The sequence below is a fragment of the Meleagris gallopavo genome, chromosome 1 (assembly GCF_905368555.1).
Source record: "Meleagris gallopavo chromosome 1, MGAL_WU_HG_1.1, whole genome shotgun sequence".
In the NCBI taxonomy this organism is placed as follows: domain Eukaryota; kingdom Metazoa; phylum Chordata; class Aves; order Galliformes; family Phasianidae; genus Meleagris; species Meleagris gallopavo.
In genome coordinates, this window is record NC_139404.1 from 106,549,042 (window position 1) to 106,566,865 (window position 17,824).

Sequence of the window (17,824 nt, forward strand, 5' to 3'; positions counted from 1 at the left end):
CTGTGGACCAATGTGGACACCCTGTATTAGGGAACAGCCTGCATGCTGGGGGAGAGGGTTTGAAGGTGTGTTCACATCACTAGGGAGGGAAGCCTCAATGAACTTCAGAGGGACCCAAAGTAACACTGCCACTGCTGGTTAAACTTCTGTGACACACCATTCCCAGTCTGCATACATGAAACTTTGTGTGCTTGCAGCCTGGAAGGCCAGCAGTGGTATCCTGCATCAGAAGAGGGGTGGCCAGCAGGGAGAGGGAGGTGATTGTCCCCCTTTGCTCTGCCCTCATGAGACCCCATATGGAGTACTGTGTCTAGCCCTGGGGCCCCCAGCACAAGGAGTGGAGCTGTTGGAATGAGTACAGAGGAGGCTACAATAAGGATCAGAGGGCTGGAGCACCTCTCCTAGGTAGAAAGGCTGAGGTAGCTGGGCTTGTGCAGCCTGGAGAAGAGAGGGCTCTGGGGAGACCTCACTGTGGCCTTCCACTGCTTGAGAGGAGCTTACAATCAGAAGGGAGACCTATTTTTTACACAGGCAGATAGTGATAGTTAAAAGGGAAATGGCTTTAAAAGGGGAAATGGGGGAAATGGCTTTATACTAAAAGTGGAGAGATTTAGGTTAGGTGTTGGGGAAATTCTTCATCCAGAGGGTAGTGAAGCTCTGGCACAGCTGCCCAGAGAAGCTGTGGTGCCCCATTCCTGAAGGCGCTCAAGGCCAGGCTGCATGGGGCCCTGGGCAGCCTGAGCTGGTGGAGGGCAGCCCTGCCCATGGGATGGGTGGGCTTTGAGGCCCCTTCCAACCTCAACCATTCCATGATTCTTTAATAACTACCTTGGTTGCAGCCACTGAAAACTGCCAAATCATGTATTACTGTAAATGTTAGCTCCGTTTTGAAGACATAACTCATGCCAAATGATTATTCACTGTATCAATAATATGTATTTGAACACTTTAATGGCTACATACAGTAGAGCTGTGAATTTAATGAAGAGGAGAGCAAACGAGCTCTAGTGCTGTGCAATTAGTACTGTCTGATGAGACCCAGGCATACCTAGTCATATGATGTGTCAGCAGCTTCCTACCCCAGACTTGCCCCCAGCAGCTCTGACCTGTATCTGGCACTGCACTACATGCACACATTCATTTTTCTAATTAGCTATCTGTGTAAGCTATTGAAAACTGTTAAAAAAAAGAGTAAAAAATGCTTCTCTAAAATTGAATGGAAAACACTCAGGCTAGGAAATGAAAAAATCTTGATACATCATCTTGACTCTTTGCATACTTGTACTTTGAGAAAGATTTCAAATTTATGTGCATGTTCATTTTCAAGCTCATGTTACACTGTATAATATTCTCTAGATTTGCTCCTATAATAATGTGAAAATAAAGCTCCTGCATGCTAAATATGCATTAAGTATCATATATATGTAATCTTGTACTTAATCAAAGCAGTAAGAGTAGAATAAAGTTTCCTGGAAAAAGAAGTTTGAACAGGAAAATATTTAAAAATAACATTAAATCCATCAAAATAAATAACTTACAAGATATTTTTAATATTGCATGTGCAGAATATTCATGTTAAATTATTAAAATAGATATGTTATATTGGAAATAACTGCATGGCTTATTAAAGATGAAACAACACATTTGTATGGATTCTGTTTTCTGCTGAAATTTTGGATTTCAAATTTTTTGTCTAACTTCAAGTAAAACTACCAAAATATTAGAATTTCCAGTAAATTAACACTTCCAGAGCTTGATCAGCTTTCTTTACATTAACAGAAAACATTTGTTGTGTATTACAGATGGACAAAATCTTTCCCAGCAAGCAGATTTTCATAGGTGGACCCTTAATCTTGGCTCTCCAAGTTTAAATGAATACAAAAATTTGCTTATAAAGAAAAGCCTGACTGCCTGAGACCTTAGCTGTTTAGATAACTGCTTTGGATTTTAAAAAGCATATAAAGAAACCTTCAATTTTATATCTATATACGTACAAATGGAAGATGCAGCAAAACTGATAGATAAGCATCACTCAGTGCAACATTTCTGAATATGCCCTTTCGATTTATAATGTTTTGAGAAAGCTAATAAGGCATCAAGTGAAAATGCCATGATTATAATTGCATGCAAACCCAGCCGCTTGCTGCAAAGGGGCTAATTCTGCTAGCAGTTCTATCCAATGCAGAGTAAATATTGATGCTTGACAGCATTCAACTTGCTATTTGTACCCAGCTCATTAGAAATGCTATTTGCTCCTGCTGCTGAAGAATGAAAGCTAGCTCTCCAGGGTAATTAATTAACCCACAGGGGGATTCCTTTACAGTTAGTAATGTTTTCTGGAAATCACTGCAAATAGATGTATAAGGTTCAAGTAATTTATTGTTAAACTAGGGTATGATCTATAGGGACACATTCAGATGGTAATTGGTCATAGCTGTCAACTGTTTGGAATTCATCTCGAATTTTCTAGTCATTGGGCACGCATGGAAAACATGACTTGACACTGGACAGTATTTCTGTTTGGTATACAGACCAGTAGAAGGGGAGGTTAGAAAGAACTCAAGAAGTTATATAGTCAAATTTCTGAACCTTTTCTAATCTAAGGACCCTTCTTGGATCAGAGGCTGGAATCAGGTAACAGTTTTGGCAGTGTTTCCAAAATTATTCAAAATGTTCAATTATTAATCTTCTTCCTGTTACACTGCTTAACTTTGCCAGGTTGTATGTGTGGAAAAGACAGTGTGTGGGGCAACACATACATTTCATTGGCAAGAATTCTGCAGGGTATCATTTGATTCAGGTCCTTTCTAACATAAGCCATTCTATGATATCTTAAAGATCCCCACTGACCTTGTCCAGAGGATAAAGTCATTTTCCTGCTCATTCACTAGACTAAGCAATATTATTATGAGTTAATATGGCATTTGCTGAAACATTTGTTTCTAAACATTGTTCCTTTCATATCTGAAGAAGTTGTTCAGGAGGAGTGTGGTATCTACTGCATTTTGGTGAGGAAAGATAAGTCTTATTATGTTAACTTGAGCTATTTCTCTTGTTGCTTTTGCATCCTGTAGCCTTGTTACCTTCAGCCATGCTGAGACACCAGCACAAAGAGATGTCCATGGATGTTTATTTGGAACACTGATCCCCACAGATCCCAGCAAAGACAAGCTAAATGTATGCTATAGCACAGATTCTTCTTCCTGTGGTCACCAGGTGTAAAACAGTGGTAAGAAGCTGAAGAAAAAACAGGGTAGAGCACAGAGAAGCAGAGAACTGCTTCCAGCCAACTTTGCCAGCTTTGAGGGAGTAGATTTGGCATTTGATTTAAAATCAAAGATAGCCTCATGCTCCAGCTAACAAGGCTTTCAGAGTCACAGAAATAGCATGCAGCTTTCATGTAGACGAGAACATTTTGTATTCTTGACACTGCAAGTGAAATGCAAACATAGAGAAAGCAATTATCCTGACATGACTAGTCCAGGGAACTGCATTTAGATGTGCAGGATAATGGGGAGGAGCTCCAGGAACATTCTATTCCCTTTTTCATAAGCAGTTAAATTATCACCGTTTTTCTTCACAGTACTGAATAGCAGGGAGGCAAGTGCTGTGCATTTAGGAGTAATGTAACCATTATATCAGAAAAATGAACATGGCTCCCTAAGAGATTTCTAATTCCACACCATACAAAACTGCCCTAAGAACTATTATATTTATGAAAAACAAAACTAAATAAAATCCTTATTACTTCCAGTAGTCCTATACTAATGTACATATTCCATCTAAAATTTCAATTTATGCTCGCTGAAATACATTCACAGATGTTGTCCAAACCCCCTTCCCTCTGAACTGGCCTCTATTAATTAGATAATTCCTACCAAATTCAGACAGTTCCACATTTGGGAATGGGAAGCATTTAATATTTTCTACTTTCTTTTGTTAGTCAAAAAGATAAAATCAGAGACCTCTGAAAATTACTAAATAAAGTAAAATAATGTATTACGGGTACATTATTGACAAATTTACAACACAGTGTCCAGACGTAAGCCATATAAGCCTCTGCAGGACAGAGGTGAATTACACAGCAACTCCTATCACCAGTGGGTAGAGACTATGCAGAGTTGAGCAATGAGCATGCTTTGTTTGGATTTATGCTCAGTCCATTAAGAAAAAATATGGAACTTCATCAGACAGCATCTGTACATCCACCCCTGTCACACCAATCGCCAAGAATATAATGTCCAGAGAGAGAGAGGAGGGGGGAGGGGAATCTACCTGGATTCAGGCAGAATTGAGCCTCAATTACATGAACGGATTTAGTGTTCTCCTCCCCATGGAACAGGCTCCCCAGAGGAGCAGTGGCCATGGTCCCAAGCTGACAGAGTTCAAGAAGCATCTGGACAACGGTCTCAGACATATGGTGTGATTTTTGGGTTGTCCTACGTGGAGCTGGGAGTTGGATTTGATGATCCTTGTGGGTCCATTCCAATGCAGGATATTCAGTGATTCCTCCTGCATCACATAAACCCCAGAAGCAACGTCTGCTGGGCACCAAGTGACAAGCAGCCATTCCAGGCCTAATTGCCAACTACAGGAAGCTTTCCCTGAGAGCTGTGTCCTCTGTTCATCCCTTCTGCCCAAGGTTGGAGTGTTTCAGTTTGCTGAGGTGCTACATGAAGCATCCAGCTTATATGGAGAACAAACACATTTTCTTGAATATGGTTTTATAATATCATATTTGCAACACAGAAACAGAGAAATTTCATTGTTCCCCATTGCTACTGAGTAGGGTAGCTTTTGAGGCCATACTTTATACAGTGTGAGGAAGAGAATTTGAAGAAACTTCAATTTTAAATGATGTAATAAAATGAGTCCTTGGGTGAAGAAGAAAACCAGCTTGTTAAAAACTCTGTGCAAAGTAGAAAGGGCAAGGGACAAAAACACAATTAGTTCTTAAAAAAATAGGCATTTCTGCTTCACTTCTATTTCCGCCAAGGGGAACTTCAAGAGAAATGACAACACCATCACGACTGAAAATGAGACAAAAGCAAAAATATGATCACATTGAGAGGATAGCTCATTCCCTACTATTTGCTAGAACTATTCCCATTTCATAAGCTGATCAGCGGTGGTGTCTGACCCCTGGTGTCTAAAATAAGTACAAAATGTTACAAGAAATCGAAGCTTCAATTCATTTCATTCAGGCTGACTGCTTTACTCCCTGGGATACTCTTATTTTGCCACACTGGAGATTTCAGACCTGCAAAAGAAATTCCGGCCTGATGTCTCTAAACCAAACAGCAGCAGAGAAGTGACAGGAGGCTACGATCTGACTTTCAAAAGCAGCAAGGGATCATGCTGCACCATCGATTTTACAAAGAAAAGTTTCCTCTAATCCAAAAGAAATGAAAAAAGGAAAAGAAATCAATGCTGTGATAAGGTCTTGTAGTAATAATGATATGGAAGGCTTGGCAGACACTTAAAAATACCTCAGAATTACAGATTTTTATTAGAGGACAATGGAATATCTTAGGTCACAATTTTAACGAAAGGAGGACTGGGAGTAGAAATATAATATTGCTAGATCTAAACTCTGTTAAGATTACAATTATTTGTATTCGTCCTGCTGAGATTATGCTCAAAAAAAACTTCAGAGTAGAATCTTTTGGATGCTTTGAAATTAGCCCTACTCCTTTACAGGAGTCTCTTTTCCTTAGAATATTACAGACGAAATTCCTGAGGGTCAAGGAATCTACTGGATACTTACAGATGGCAATATGAATGCTCTTTTTCCATTTAACTTCCATAGCCTTAAGGATGCTTAAATGTGGTACTTGAGTTTGAGCTTAATTTTCATGGCAGCCGCTTGTGTATTCCACTTTAGACTTTTATTGCTCTTAATAAAAAAATTGTCAAGCTGAAGCAAAACATGAAATGACTGCGTTTTTTAGCAACACCTTTCAGTTTAGTTTTTCTGGACAAAAGATTTAATGAGTGGAATCACTGTGAGGCAACACAAAACATCAGAAAAGTTTAGTCATACTGCCTCAGGGTGAATTACTGCTGAACAGCCCTGTCGTTTCATCGCCAGAGGGATTAAAGATATGAGCCATTGCACAGCAGCCAAACATAGGCAGATGACATGTGCTTCCCAGATCTCAGGGCCTGTCTGATCTCAGAAACAGAGAGAGCAAAAGAGCCACCAAGATTTAGGGAAAAGCAAACTAGACAGAAGAGAGTTAAGAAAAATAAAAAATAAAAATAAAAAACAAAAAATGTGGATCTTCTATGATTTCTGGAGTGTTTTAAACTGGAAACAGATAGGATGGAAAAGGTCAGGGAACAACAGCCACAGCAACCCTTCCAATAAAAAGTACTTTTATAAAGCAGGAAGTCATCCATTGGTCTCCCTGGTCAGAAAAGGAGAGGGAAGTTTTCAACATCCTTTTTAGCAGTGGAAATTGTATTATCTTAGAATAACCCAAGTTGGAATGGACTTACAAGGATCAAGAAGTCCAGCTCCTGGCTCCACACAGGACCACCCGACATCAAACCTTATGTCTGAGAGCACTGTCCAGATGGTCCCTGAACTCCGTCATTTGGGGCCATGCCCACAGCCCTGGGCAGCCCGTTCCATGCCCACAGCCCCCTGGTGCAGCCCCTTTCCCTAATCCCCAGCTGCCCCTCCCCTGACACCGCTCCATGCTGTTCCCTTGGGCCCTGGTGCTGTGCAATATTGAGGAGCTGTATGCCACCATGAGGCCTCCCCTCAGCCTCCTCTGCTCTGGACTTCAGCCACTAGTCGTATGTCTTCCCTCTAAAACCTTCACCATCACTGTTATTTTTTGAGACAAGCTTAATAAACATCAGTGATGGCTGCAGTGCTCTTTAGTGCAGGGGGCTGGTCTCAGCCCGAAGTCAGAAAAAATTAAAACATTAAAACACCCTTCTGTTGTTCCAGATAAGAGACAGAGATACTGCAGGCACCGATTCTGTCATCTGTTCAGTTTCTAAAGCTGGAGAACTTCATACAGAGCCCAGATGTTATCCACATTCAAGCAAGTTTTGGTGGCTAATGGTTCCCCTTAATTTTTTTTAACTCAAAAGGAACCAATACAGGGGCCTGTGACTTCCCTTCTATTTATACCTTGAAATGCCAATCCAAGGGCCAGAGGTTATTTCTACTGTTGGGCTTTTAAAGGATTTCTGGAAGTGTGTCTCAGTTTGAGATGTAAGGCAACAGGACCAGCAGGCCAGTTCAACACATAAAGCAGCAATCTGCAATGCTGTTCAAAGATGGAGGCCTAAATTTCCTCACATGGATTGTACTAAGTATGTTGAAACAGAACAAGGAGAAAATAAGCAAATTCATAGCATGATAAAAAAGTTCAGAAGTCCAAATTTTTACACTACAGTGTAACCCTAACCCTAATCCTAACCCTAACCTTTTGTTTTATATCGAAGAAAACCTTTTTAGAGGTTTTTCAGTTATATAAGAACATCCCAGAAATAGTCATTTCTTCTTTCCCCCTTTTCAATCATTTTGAATTAACTCAAAAGCACTCAAAATTCTCCTGTTAGATCCTGGGGTATTTGAAAACAAAAGTAAAGATAAACCTATTCAGATCATGAGAATTATCTACAAACTTCTGGCTAATCTGAACTGGAGTCCTGGAAAATCTCAGACTGTTTTCAAAGATGTGGGTGCACACTGCTCTCTGTGTGTTGCTAACTCAAGATTTTCAGACAGAAAACTCACTCTGACTGTTTGTATACAATATTTGCACTACTTTAAAAGCTTGAGGCATACAAGCCTCTTGTAGAAGCGAGAATGGAAAAGCTTTACTCCTTACCATCTTCTTTAGTGCGGGTGAAAATTTGTTCACTTCTCACTCCATCTCCAGCTCGCGTGAAAGCCAGCACCTGAATGCTGTAGTTGGTGTATTTTTCCAGACCATCAAGCTCCAGAGATGGCTGTGTAGTTGTGACATTCCTTATTTCTCCTAGCTCTACAGGATAAGAAGGAAATGAGTTATTGGCAAGGTCAGTCTTTTCCCAGCTATTGATACCTACTGTGGATATCTTGAAGATTAAAAAGATAAAGTAATTCTTTATTATTACAAAATAGCAATGGATTATAAGAAATTAAACTAAATTCCTTTGTATTTGGATTTATTACAGTTCAAAGCAGACTCATTTTTGGCTTCAAACTCATTCTTTTTAAATACAGAGAATAGAATTTAATATTTCTAATTACAAAATATTTCAGACAGAACATATGAGAATAAATTATTTTAAAATACAACCTAAAGCAAAAATGAGCCAATTATTTTATAAAGGGTTTCCATTTTTGAGAAAAACAAACAAACAAAAAAAGCCTCTTCATTTTAAAATATGAATCAAGTGCTTCTACAAAGCACTTGATGGCAGTAATACCAGCTAGCAATAGGTTTAAACATAGTAAAACCAGATTTACTTGCAGAAAGATGATGCACTTTATATGTATTGTTTTTTCAACAAGCTAAGAACTATAATCCATATGGCAAAAAAAGCTTAGGACATATTTAGGGCAGAAAATAAAGCTGAGAAAAAAAAGATGAAAATTCAGTTTTAAGCACTGCATGAACATCATCTTTTTTTCATCATGCTGTAAGACATCATGTAGGAGCTTAGACATGCACTGATAATATTCACACAGGAACTGATCCACATACTACAGTCATCACTGAACATTTAGTTTTAAGTCAGTCACGTCTACATTTTTATGCATGATTTTAATATATTTTTCATTTTTAACTTCAAATAAACAAAGGAATTGGTGGCTCATTTCTGACATTGCCAGAAGTAGGAATGGGCCCTGGAGTTATACTTCCACTCCGATTTTCCCTTGTCATACTAACAGAGGTCAGGATTTACAAGATAACTGTATATTAGAATGAACTGTGATTCTGATGGATGAACACAAAAGAAGGAAGACAGGTCATTGCCCTAGAGCTGCAAAAATTCAGCAGAGCTAATAGGAATAAAGGCATGTGCAACTCAAACCTATTATATAAGAAAGGACCACATGTAGAATTATTGCCATCATGTGATAAATTGCAGATTAATAGGGTATCTCTTTTTTGGTCATTTCACTCATTTTCCACTCAGTGGTTTATTTATTATGCTAATATGCTAATAATGCTAAGAGTACAAAATATAAGCCGAACAGAAGAAGCTGGTATGAAAATAAAAAGCCTTTTTTCCAAAATATTTCCTTCTTTTGTCTTCAACTGTGGTGTTGAAATGTATTGTCACCAAAAAAAAAAAAAAAAAAAAAGTCAATAATGGTCAACTAGAAAACAAAGAGAACTAAAATAAAGTATAAGGTTAGGCAGGTGTTTTCAAAGTTTATATTATTGTTCTTTAATAAAGACCCGCTTGACTATGTAAATGAGATGAAATTTGTTTGAGTTGTTTTAGGTACTTTTCAGGTCTATGGAATGTTGCAGTCCCATGGTGGAAGCCTTCCCAAAGGCCTCTCCAGTCAGCTTTGCAACGCCTGCTACTGTGTTAAAGCTCTAAAGAAGATAGCTTCATTTCACAGGTAGATGATGCTTTCTCTCAGCCAAAGAGTAAAGGAAGTACAATGCTTTCACAACAGAGAATAAATGATATAATTGCTATATATGGCTTGCTACTTAGTGATAGTTCGAATTCTAGTACCTCCATCCAAGAGATTGGCCCAGTAGATAACCCTGAATCCTTGCAGAATCCCATTCAGAGTTTCTTTTGCCAGCGTTGACCAAGAAATAGAAATGGTTTCTGGTGATGTGGCAGTGGCTTGCACATTCCCTGGAGGGCAGCTGGGCACTGAAATAAAATATTCATTATTTTTAACTTGATGAATACAACTCAGTGTTTACCACATGCGTGTATCCAGTTTGAAGAAATGTATACAAAAGAGCTCTCTTCCATACTTGTTAGAAGACTCCCCTTTGGCTACACTTTCAATCTGCATTGCTGTCCCACTACCCATTATTTGTCAGTTTCATACTGTTAAACATGCTAAGCCTTAAGTCTTGCTAGAATCCACATGTTTCTGCAAGTGTAGCTGATGTCCCTGGAATGACTTTTGATATATTCCTTCCTGGCTGACTTGTCTTTTAACAGCAGTTTCTTTTTTGCTGTTATCATTTTATTTTTTTAAATGTTTTTGTGTTAATTGAAATGTGTCCTAGTGATGAAAAATACAGAACATACTTTACAAACAATTAAATTTTTTTTTCAAAGCTCTGTCCCAAATTGCCATCTTTCTGAAAAATCCTAATTGTCTCCTCAAATCAGTATAGAACAGGGGAAGGTAGCAGTCACTTGAAAAAGTATTGGGAAAAATATTAATGGAATATTTTCACTAACATTTAGAAGAAAAAAAAATAAAAATCAGTGAGATATAAAGTATTTTCTGTTTGCTGTTTAGCTTTAGAGCAAGAACTCCAGTATTAGTTTTTGATGCTGCTTTAAAAGCTCATCTTTAATTTTGAAGGTGAGCCAAAACTGAACAAGGACAAAAAAAAAAAATATTAAGAAAAACAGATTCTGAAGATAAAAATATTACACATTATAATTCAAAATATGTGTCTGTGTAAGTATACTGCTTTCCGAATCTTGCAGTAATCTGTCTGGGCCTAGAAACATTCAGAGAAAGTGAAAATCACCAGCTTTCCAGGAAGCATATGCCTCAAAGTCTGTAGGTCTCAAGAATTTTCTCAATTTCCCACATATAAAAAGTCAGATTCTTAGCTGGCACTGACTTCAATACAGTGAAAATCTGGCCTATGCCATCTATTAGGATTATGTAGAGTTTGCTTTTGTACTCCCCTAAAATACTGAGCCTCTTTTTGGATATGAAAACATTCTCTTTTTCCACTAGAGGACTCCCTCTCATAGTTTGAGAAGTGCATTTTACACAGTTTGAAAAACATATCTAAATTGTTTCTTAGATTAGAAAGCTTGCATTTTGACTGAAACAATGACTTTATTTTCTTTTTCTCATTAGTCTGGCTATCCTTGAAAATACACACATCTCTGTTTAGGGTGACAAGAGATTACGTAATACAAGGGCTCCTGGTTTTCCAGCAGTTTGATGTGGAAAGAAAACAAAGCCAACAAAATTAACAGTATCACTTCACCTTTCTGAGTTAGATCTCAAAGTGCATAATAAAGCTACGATGAGATCACAAAATTTGCAAATATGTAAACACCAGAGTAATCAGCTTCTTAATGAAAGTTATGGTCTTAGTCAATATTATTCACAACAGGATATATCCCATCAGTACAGTTAGCATTTATTTACCTGAGTGATTCTGCATCAGTTGCAATGATAATTGCACACGGCCAGTGGCTAACCTCCTCCTATTCACCTATCCAGTTGTTTACTATATCTAGCAAGTGCTGAGCCTGGTCTTACATTATTCTGTCTACAATAATCACTAATCAAGCAGCAAATATACAAGGTAAAAAGAAATAAAGAAATCATAATGTGACTCACAACAGCTGTTTGCCAAGACCTACCATCCTCAAGAGTAGTGGTGATGATTTCCTGAGAAGAAGGTCCTATTCCAGCACGGTTACAAGCTTGAACTACCATGCCATATTGTGTGAATTTCTTCAGGTTATTCAGGGTATAAACTTCACTGTCCCCTGTGGTATCAATACTGATGATGTTGAACTGGAAATTGCCACCTGCACTGTATTCCCGATAACCTATCTGGTATCCACGAATAATTCCATTTTGCAAGTGCTTCTTTGGAGCCTAAACAGGATATGAAAAATTACACTTTAAATACATATCTCCAAAGTCAAGTTGGTCCCTTAAAAATTTTGGAATTCACAAGAAGTCAACTTTTTTTTTTTTTTTTTTTCCCTATTGCAAGCAAGTCTATTTCTAAGCAAAAATTCAAAAATCCTCCTTGCGCATGAAATCAAAGCTTTATACAATTATATATAAATTTGAACATAGGTTGCTTTAACAGTGCATTCCTGGGCTGAAATTAAGACCATTAAATGATCATACAAGGAAAAATCTGAGAAGGAAATATTTCTTAAATAAAATTTAAGTGTATAATGTTTTGTTCTCCTGTCAGATTAATCAAAGTTGACTTGCTAATAGTATATTTGCATTACAGGCATACCATTTCCTACTAACAGTGGTTTTGCCAGAAATCCCTACCATTCACTCACTAAATCTTTAGTAGTGCATTTATTGATCTATTGAAAGCAGTTAGGTATAGTTTATTGAGTCAGATGTATTGGGAAATTTTTATGCTGTGCTCTGAAATATGCTTGTGTTCATTCAGTGTGTATTGTAGAAAGATGACTAGATAATGAGTGCTGAAAGCAATAATGAATTGGAAAGCAGAGATTTGCATAATGAATAGCTAGGAAGACAAGGAGTAAGATATCTGGCTTTCAAAAATATGGACAGTAAAAAAATTGTTAGCCATAATTAGATATAGTAGTTTTCAGTCAAAGTAGAAGATTCCTTGTATCTTAACTAGTGGAAATAATCTGCATTCTGCAGCAAAAATTGTTGTCAGTAAAATAAGGCTTGGCAACTCAGGGAAAAAGACCGTTACTGACAGAAACACCTTTTATGATTTTATTTAATTAGTAGTGGACTAATTTCAGAATGTGATTATGTTCCTGCCTGATATTCCAATGAATATTACATGTAATTAGTACAAACATTTTAAGGTACTGTTTATAATCCATGGACAAAAAGCTCTTTTAAATCCATCAGCCTTCTTCCAAATTCACACCAGATACCACCAAGCTCATCTGTTCCACTGACCCATACAAAAGGTCATGGTGATGCAGCATATCAGAGAGAAACTTTAGATGAGTTTCACTGGCATAGACAGCAATTTCTATTGCTACTATATCCAACTAAATGTACTGAGAAAGTCTCTCTCAAGACTGCTTTTTTCTGTCACAGGACTTGTCTGCTTCAGCATGTTTCTCATCCACTGGAGCAAAGTCTCGCTCGAGCTAATAAAGACAGCACAGAACTTTAATTTTACCCACTACAAACAAATCATCGCTCTGCAAAAATCAGCACCTTCCTCATATTTAAAAGCTATCACTGGATGGATCTGACTGTATTATCTTTCCAGACACTTTACATTCTTCCTTCCTGCTGCTTTCAGAATTTCCCATGTTACTTTAGTTCTTCTGTTACTGATAAGCTCTCTGCATACACGGCGCGTTCTGCTCAGCCATAGGTGATCAAATTAGGACTCAGCATGCAAAAAACTGCAGTTTGGACTTGAATTCCTTCTAAGGCGCACGATAAGGATTAGAATTGCTTTCTCAGAATGTAACAGAATAACTGTTTCATGTTAGAACATTTCTGTTTTGTTGTAAATAAAAAACTTCTTTACCAAGATGTCAGTGCACCATCAGTCTTGAAAAGAAGAGGCAAAAAGGGTGAGCTCACATAATCTAAACATTCCAAATTGACTAAAGGACAATCAGCTTGGACAAGGTAGTGAACAACTCAAATGTCAAAGGTACAAGAGCTTTAAGACAATGTTGCAGGTAACTGTCTCTTTTCTGAATGTGCAAAACTCTGGAGACACCAGTTTAATTATTCCAGGACATCACTTCTCTCCATTAATGTTGGATTCCACCATACCTTGGCAAATTCTCAACAGCTTGCAAAGAATTTCTTGCCTCTAATATTAGCAGGAGCCCGTTGTGGTCTCAAGGTCTAAACCATCTCAGAGTTAAAGGCCACAAATGGAACACTCTCAGGCATTACCATAGGAGATTTTTGAACAAAAGCCATTGCCAAAAACACACTGAACTTGCAAGCAACACATATAAAAATATGCACTGTATCATGAGGAATATTTGTACTGTGAATGGCACCCACTACTTACTGCCACATACAGTACACATTAAGATACTGTGTATTCATACACTATATACTGTAAGGCATGCATTGTACACCAAGAAAAGTGAATGTAGATCTTTTACACAATAAAATAAAGAACTATACAACACATATGCACATATCTTACTGTGAAACAGATGGAACATAATGATAAAATTGAATCATATATTTACTCTGCATTGAAATGTTCTCAGAGCAGGACTAGAGCCAGAACAGCCTTTTCACTGGGAATTCTGCAATTATATACTTTCTCATTTTGAATTGGAATAAAACAGGAAATTTTGAATTTTTTATGAAACATCTTTATAATTGTTTTAGATCAGAGGCTTTTTCTTTAAATAAAATATAAACTTTTTTTTTTCTCTTCGAAACATTATACAGTGCAAAAAAAGCTCCAAGTCACTTCAGAGTATTGAAATGTTCTGCCCCACATAAAAATAAAATGCTCCCTTTAATTACTATCTAAGTAATAAGTAAAAAAACCTTCATTTTGGATTTACTCTCTGCACAAATAAATCATGCTTGATATCTACATCTTGTTTATATGCCCATTTTTAGCAAAAACATCAGTGAAACAACATTTGTTCACTGAAAATTGTTCATGGGGAAAAATATCGTTAACTTTATCAGTAGTCATAGAATATTATGAAAAAGTTTCAGATGTTGATCTTCTTTTTCCATAAAATGCAATATATTTAAAATAAAAGACCAATGACTTCTGTTAAGTATGACATTCTGTAAATGTAAACGTGTATACGAATAAAGAAGAGAATGAATATTTCACACGCCTAAACTGAATGGTTTCTTTTACTTAATAAAGTATTACAAGGAAAAATAATGATTATTTTCATACTTTTTCCTAAACGAGAGTTCCTGTTTAATTCTCATTTCCTCTGCATCCTTTTGAACTCCAAAAATACTAGAGTTAAAAAATTCAGTCTGATTTACAACATATGAAGACACACAGATGTGGAATAGAACAGTTCAGTTGGAAGGGCCTTACAGAGAACATCAAATCCAACTGCCTGACCACTTCAGGGCTACCCAAAAGTTAAAGCATACTATTGAGGGCATTGTCCAAATGACTTTTGAACATTGACAGGCATGGGGCATCAAACACCTCTCTAGGAAACCTGTACCGATGTTTGACCGCTCTCAGAGTAAATAAACTTTTTCTAATTCCCACTCTGAACTTCCCCTGGTGTGGCTTTGTGCTATTTGCTTGTGCTCACTGTGTTCACTGGTTACCAGGGAGAAAGGATTAAATACATGGGATTAAACAGACCTATGAAAGCTTGCTTAACTGGAATTTTCTAAAAGGTGGGCTAAAAGAAACATTAGCAGAAGATTAACAGTGGAAGTAAATTGCAGAAATAGAATTTAGTACAGGATAAATGTAATTGATCTACTGTTCTCTTCTTTTGCTGTTACTAACATCATCTTCATTTAGATAAGGTTTGTCAACTTCAAGCATAAGTATGGTTCACAAAGCCTCACAAACTTCCAAATAAAAATGACCAGGCTATTATTTACTGCATCATGAAGACCTGCTAAAAAAGCCAGGATTCAGCAGAACTATAGGACTTCTTTGGGACTGTGTTAAGTAATGGATCAGAAGTGAGCTGCGCAGAACACAATAGCAAAAATTTGAGGAAAGTGAATGGCTTAGTCCTGGCTTGTCATTTCTTAATTAGGGGACAACTGTCATTCAGGAAATAATTCTTCCAGTAAAGGTGGGACTAAGTCAGCACTAATCCTTCAGGAAGGTAGCTCAGTGACTTCACTTTTATCCTCTTTAAGAGCTTCCAAGTCAAGAAAAAGAATTAGAATTTGACTGCTTCCTGTACCACAGAAAAACATAGCACCCATCTGATGAGCTGTCCTATGACCAGATAAAGTAATGATTGTAAATCAAGACAAATAGCTTTCAAGTTGAGCAGGCATAGGCTTGAGAATATAGAATAAAGAATATAATGGACAGAATTTCAGTGCAGAGGCAGTGTTGCCTTTTTCTGTTCATCCTTTCACAATCAGACCTCCAGAGTTTCTGCTGCTTGGAAAACAGCACCTAATGGGGTTCTATGGCATGATGAGACCATACGATTCCCCTGGCTAGAGGACTTACACCAAGAGCAGCTCACTGCCAAAGTACCTCTTGTGCTACTTGACCAGGCACCATTCACTAACAGTCAATGAATTAAAGATCTGCCATCTTGTTCATTTGGCACATGTACTAACATTGTGGTGCTGTCAATGCACAGCCCTGGCTGTGGCGGAACAAGAGGCAGACAGCAGAATTTTGCAAAGCCAGATTTAACACAGAGTGGGTTTATGGGAATAAGACCTTGGAGATTCACAAAAGACTATGTGCTCTTTGCAGTCTGTGTGTACAGTCTCGTAGCACTGTCTGTAGCAAATGCCAAATGTCTAGTCAGCACCTGAACAGTGCATGGTACCACATTCACATGCGATCAAAGTTCTGGGAGCACGAACTCTCCTTTCCTGATGTGGATATGTGTTGCAGGGGTACCAGTCAGCAACAATCAGCTCACACCTTAGACTCATTCTAGTTATGTAAATCCCTCTCCACACTCAGCTCCTGAGACTTGCTGGGGCAATGGAGTATATATTCAATATAGAGCTCATTTCTGTGGTTATTTTGTTATATCAGACACCTGACATTTACAAATCCATCTAGTTCCAAACATGATCCTGAGAACTGTTTACACATAAATCAAATTCTAGCTTCTCTTTTCATGTGCTTCTGCTTTCCAGAAAACACCAAGAAATCAGGGCATTAGATTGTAGCTGAAGTGGTGTGGAAGTAAGAAATTGAACCATATTTTAAGCAATGTTGTTGAAATATAGATGTGAAAACGTTGCTAGTTCTGTGGCTGTCTGCACATATCTACATCTATAAAGTGTAATGGTAAATCTTCAGAATCACAAAGGACATCTATAAATTGCAGTAGTAAACCAGTGTTGCCTATCTTCTGTCGTTGCTTTTGAAAATCTCTTCCAAATTGAACATTAAAAAAGCAAGCAAAGCCTTTCAACTGCCTACTCACACAACCATAAAAGAAGGGGAAAACAATAAAATAAGTTCATGTATAGAAACTCGGGTGTTATAATTGGCTAGATCTGATGGCACTCATGTTTCCTGAATGCTTTAAAAAGGCAAGAAACCATTAAGCATTTATTTTGGTTGTTGAAAATCACTGTACATTCTGCATTACTTCAATATCCTTTTGCTCTGCTGACAGCACTGAACTTTAAATTGTTGTTTTATTTATACCTTTTTAAAGTAAATTATTATGTATCTCTTCACCCATCAAGTAACCCTGTGTCTAGTGATCAGAAGCCTTTGTTTTGCTGGAAAACACAAAAATACTGTCAGAGATTACATTCTCAGTTGTTTATATTTACCTTCCAGGTAACCCTAATGCTCTGTGAAGATATAGGCTCAAGCTGAACATCCTGGGGTGGACCATCAGGAGCTGGAAGGAAAAAAGAGAGATACATCAAGATTGCCTTCATAGCACATGAAATTCTGCACTTCACGTGTTACCATATTAACACAGTAGTATCACAAAGATTTGTACTGTGACAGCATCATACGAAGAAACCGAAGCTGCTGCTTCAATCAAAGAAAACCAGACCTTAGCACTGTAGTCATTTGGGTGCCATCTCCAAACAACAGTAAAATACAACACATACTAAAATGGAGCAACCTGGAAAAAAATTAAGAGTGAAATACAATGACTTTTAATGTCTAGTCACATGGTCATGATTTTACTTCCATTTTGTAGGTAAGCAAGACACATTTTCATGAGTCAGAATGCTGCAGGTGATAGCAAGGCAGCAGAACCTATTTAAAAGCAGGTGTGA

At 37.6% G+C, this 17,824-nt stretch overlaps 1 protein-coding gene across 2 annotated transcripts in view; it reads right to left on the reverse strand.

Moving 5' to 3' along the window:
* Positions 1 to 17,824, reverse strand: part of DSCAM (DS cell adhesion molecule) — a 441,807-nt gene that overhangs the window by 73,558 nt on the left and 350,425 nt on the right. For both annotated transcript variants that reach the window (XM_085208737.1, XM_085208749.1), the window contains exons 16-19: positions 17,363 to 17,433; positions 11,554 to 11,794; positions 9,706 to 9,852; positions 7,854 to 8,009 (exon numbers count right to left, since the gene is read on the reverse strand). In XM_085208737.1, coding sequence (XP_085064863.1) covers positions 7,854 to 8,009; positions 9,706 to 9,852; positions 11,554 to 11,794; positions 17,363 to 17,433 — 615 coding nt within the window. The remainder of the gene's footprint in view (positions 1 to 7,853; positions 8,010 to 9,705; positions 9,853 to 11,553; positions 11,795 to 17,362; positions 17,434 to 17,824) is intronic.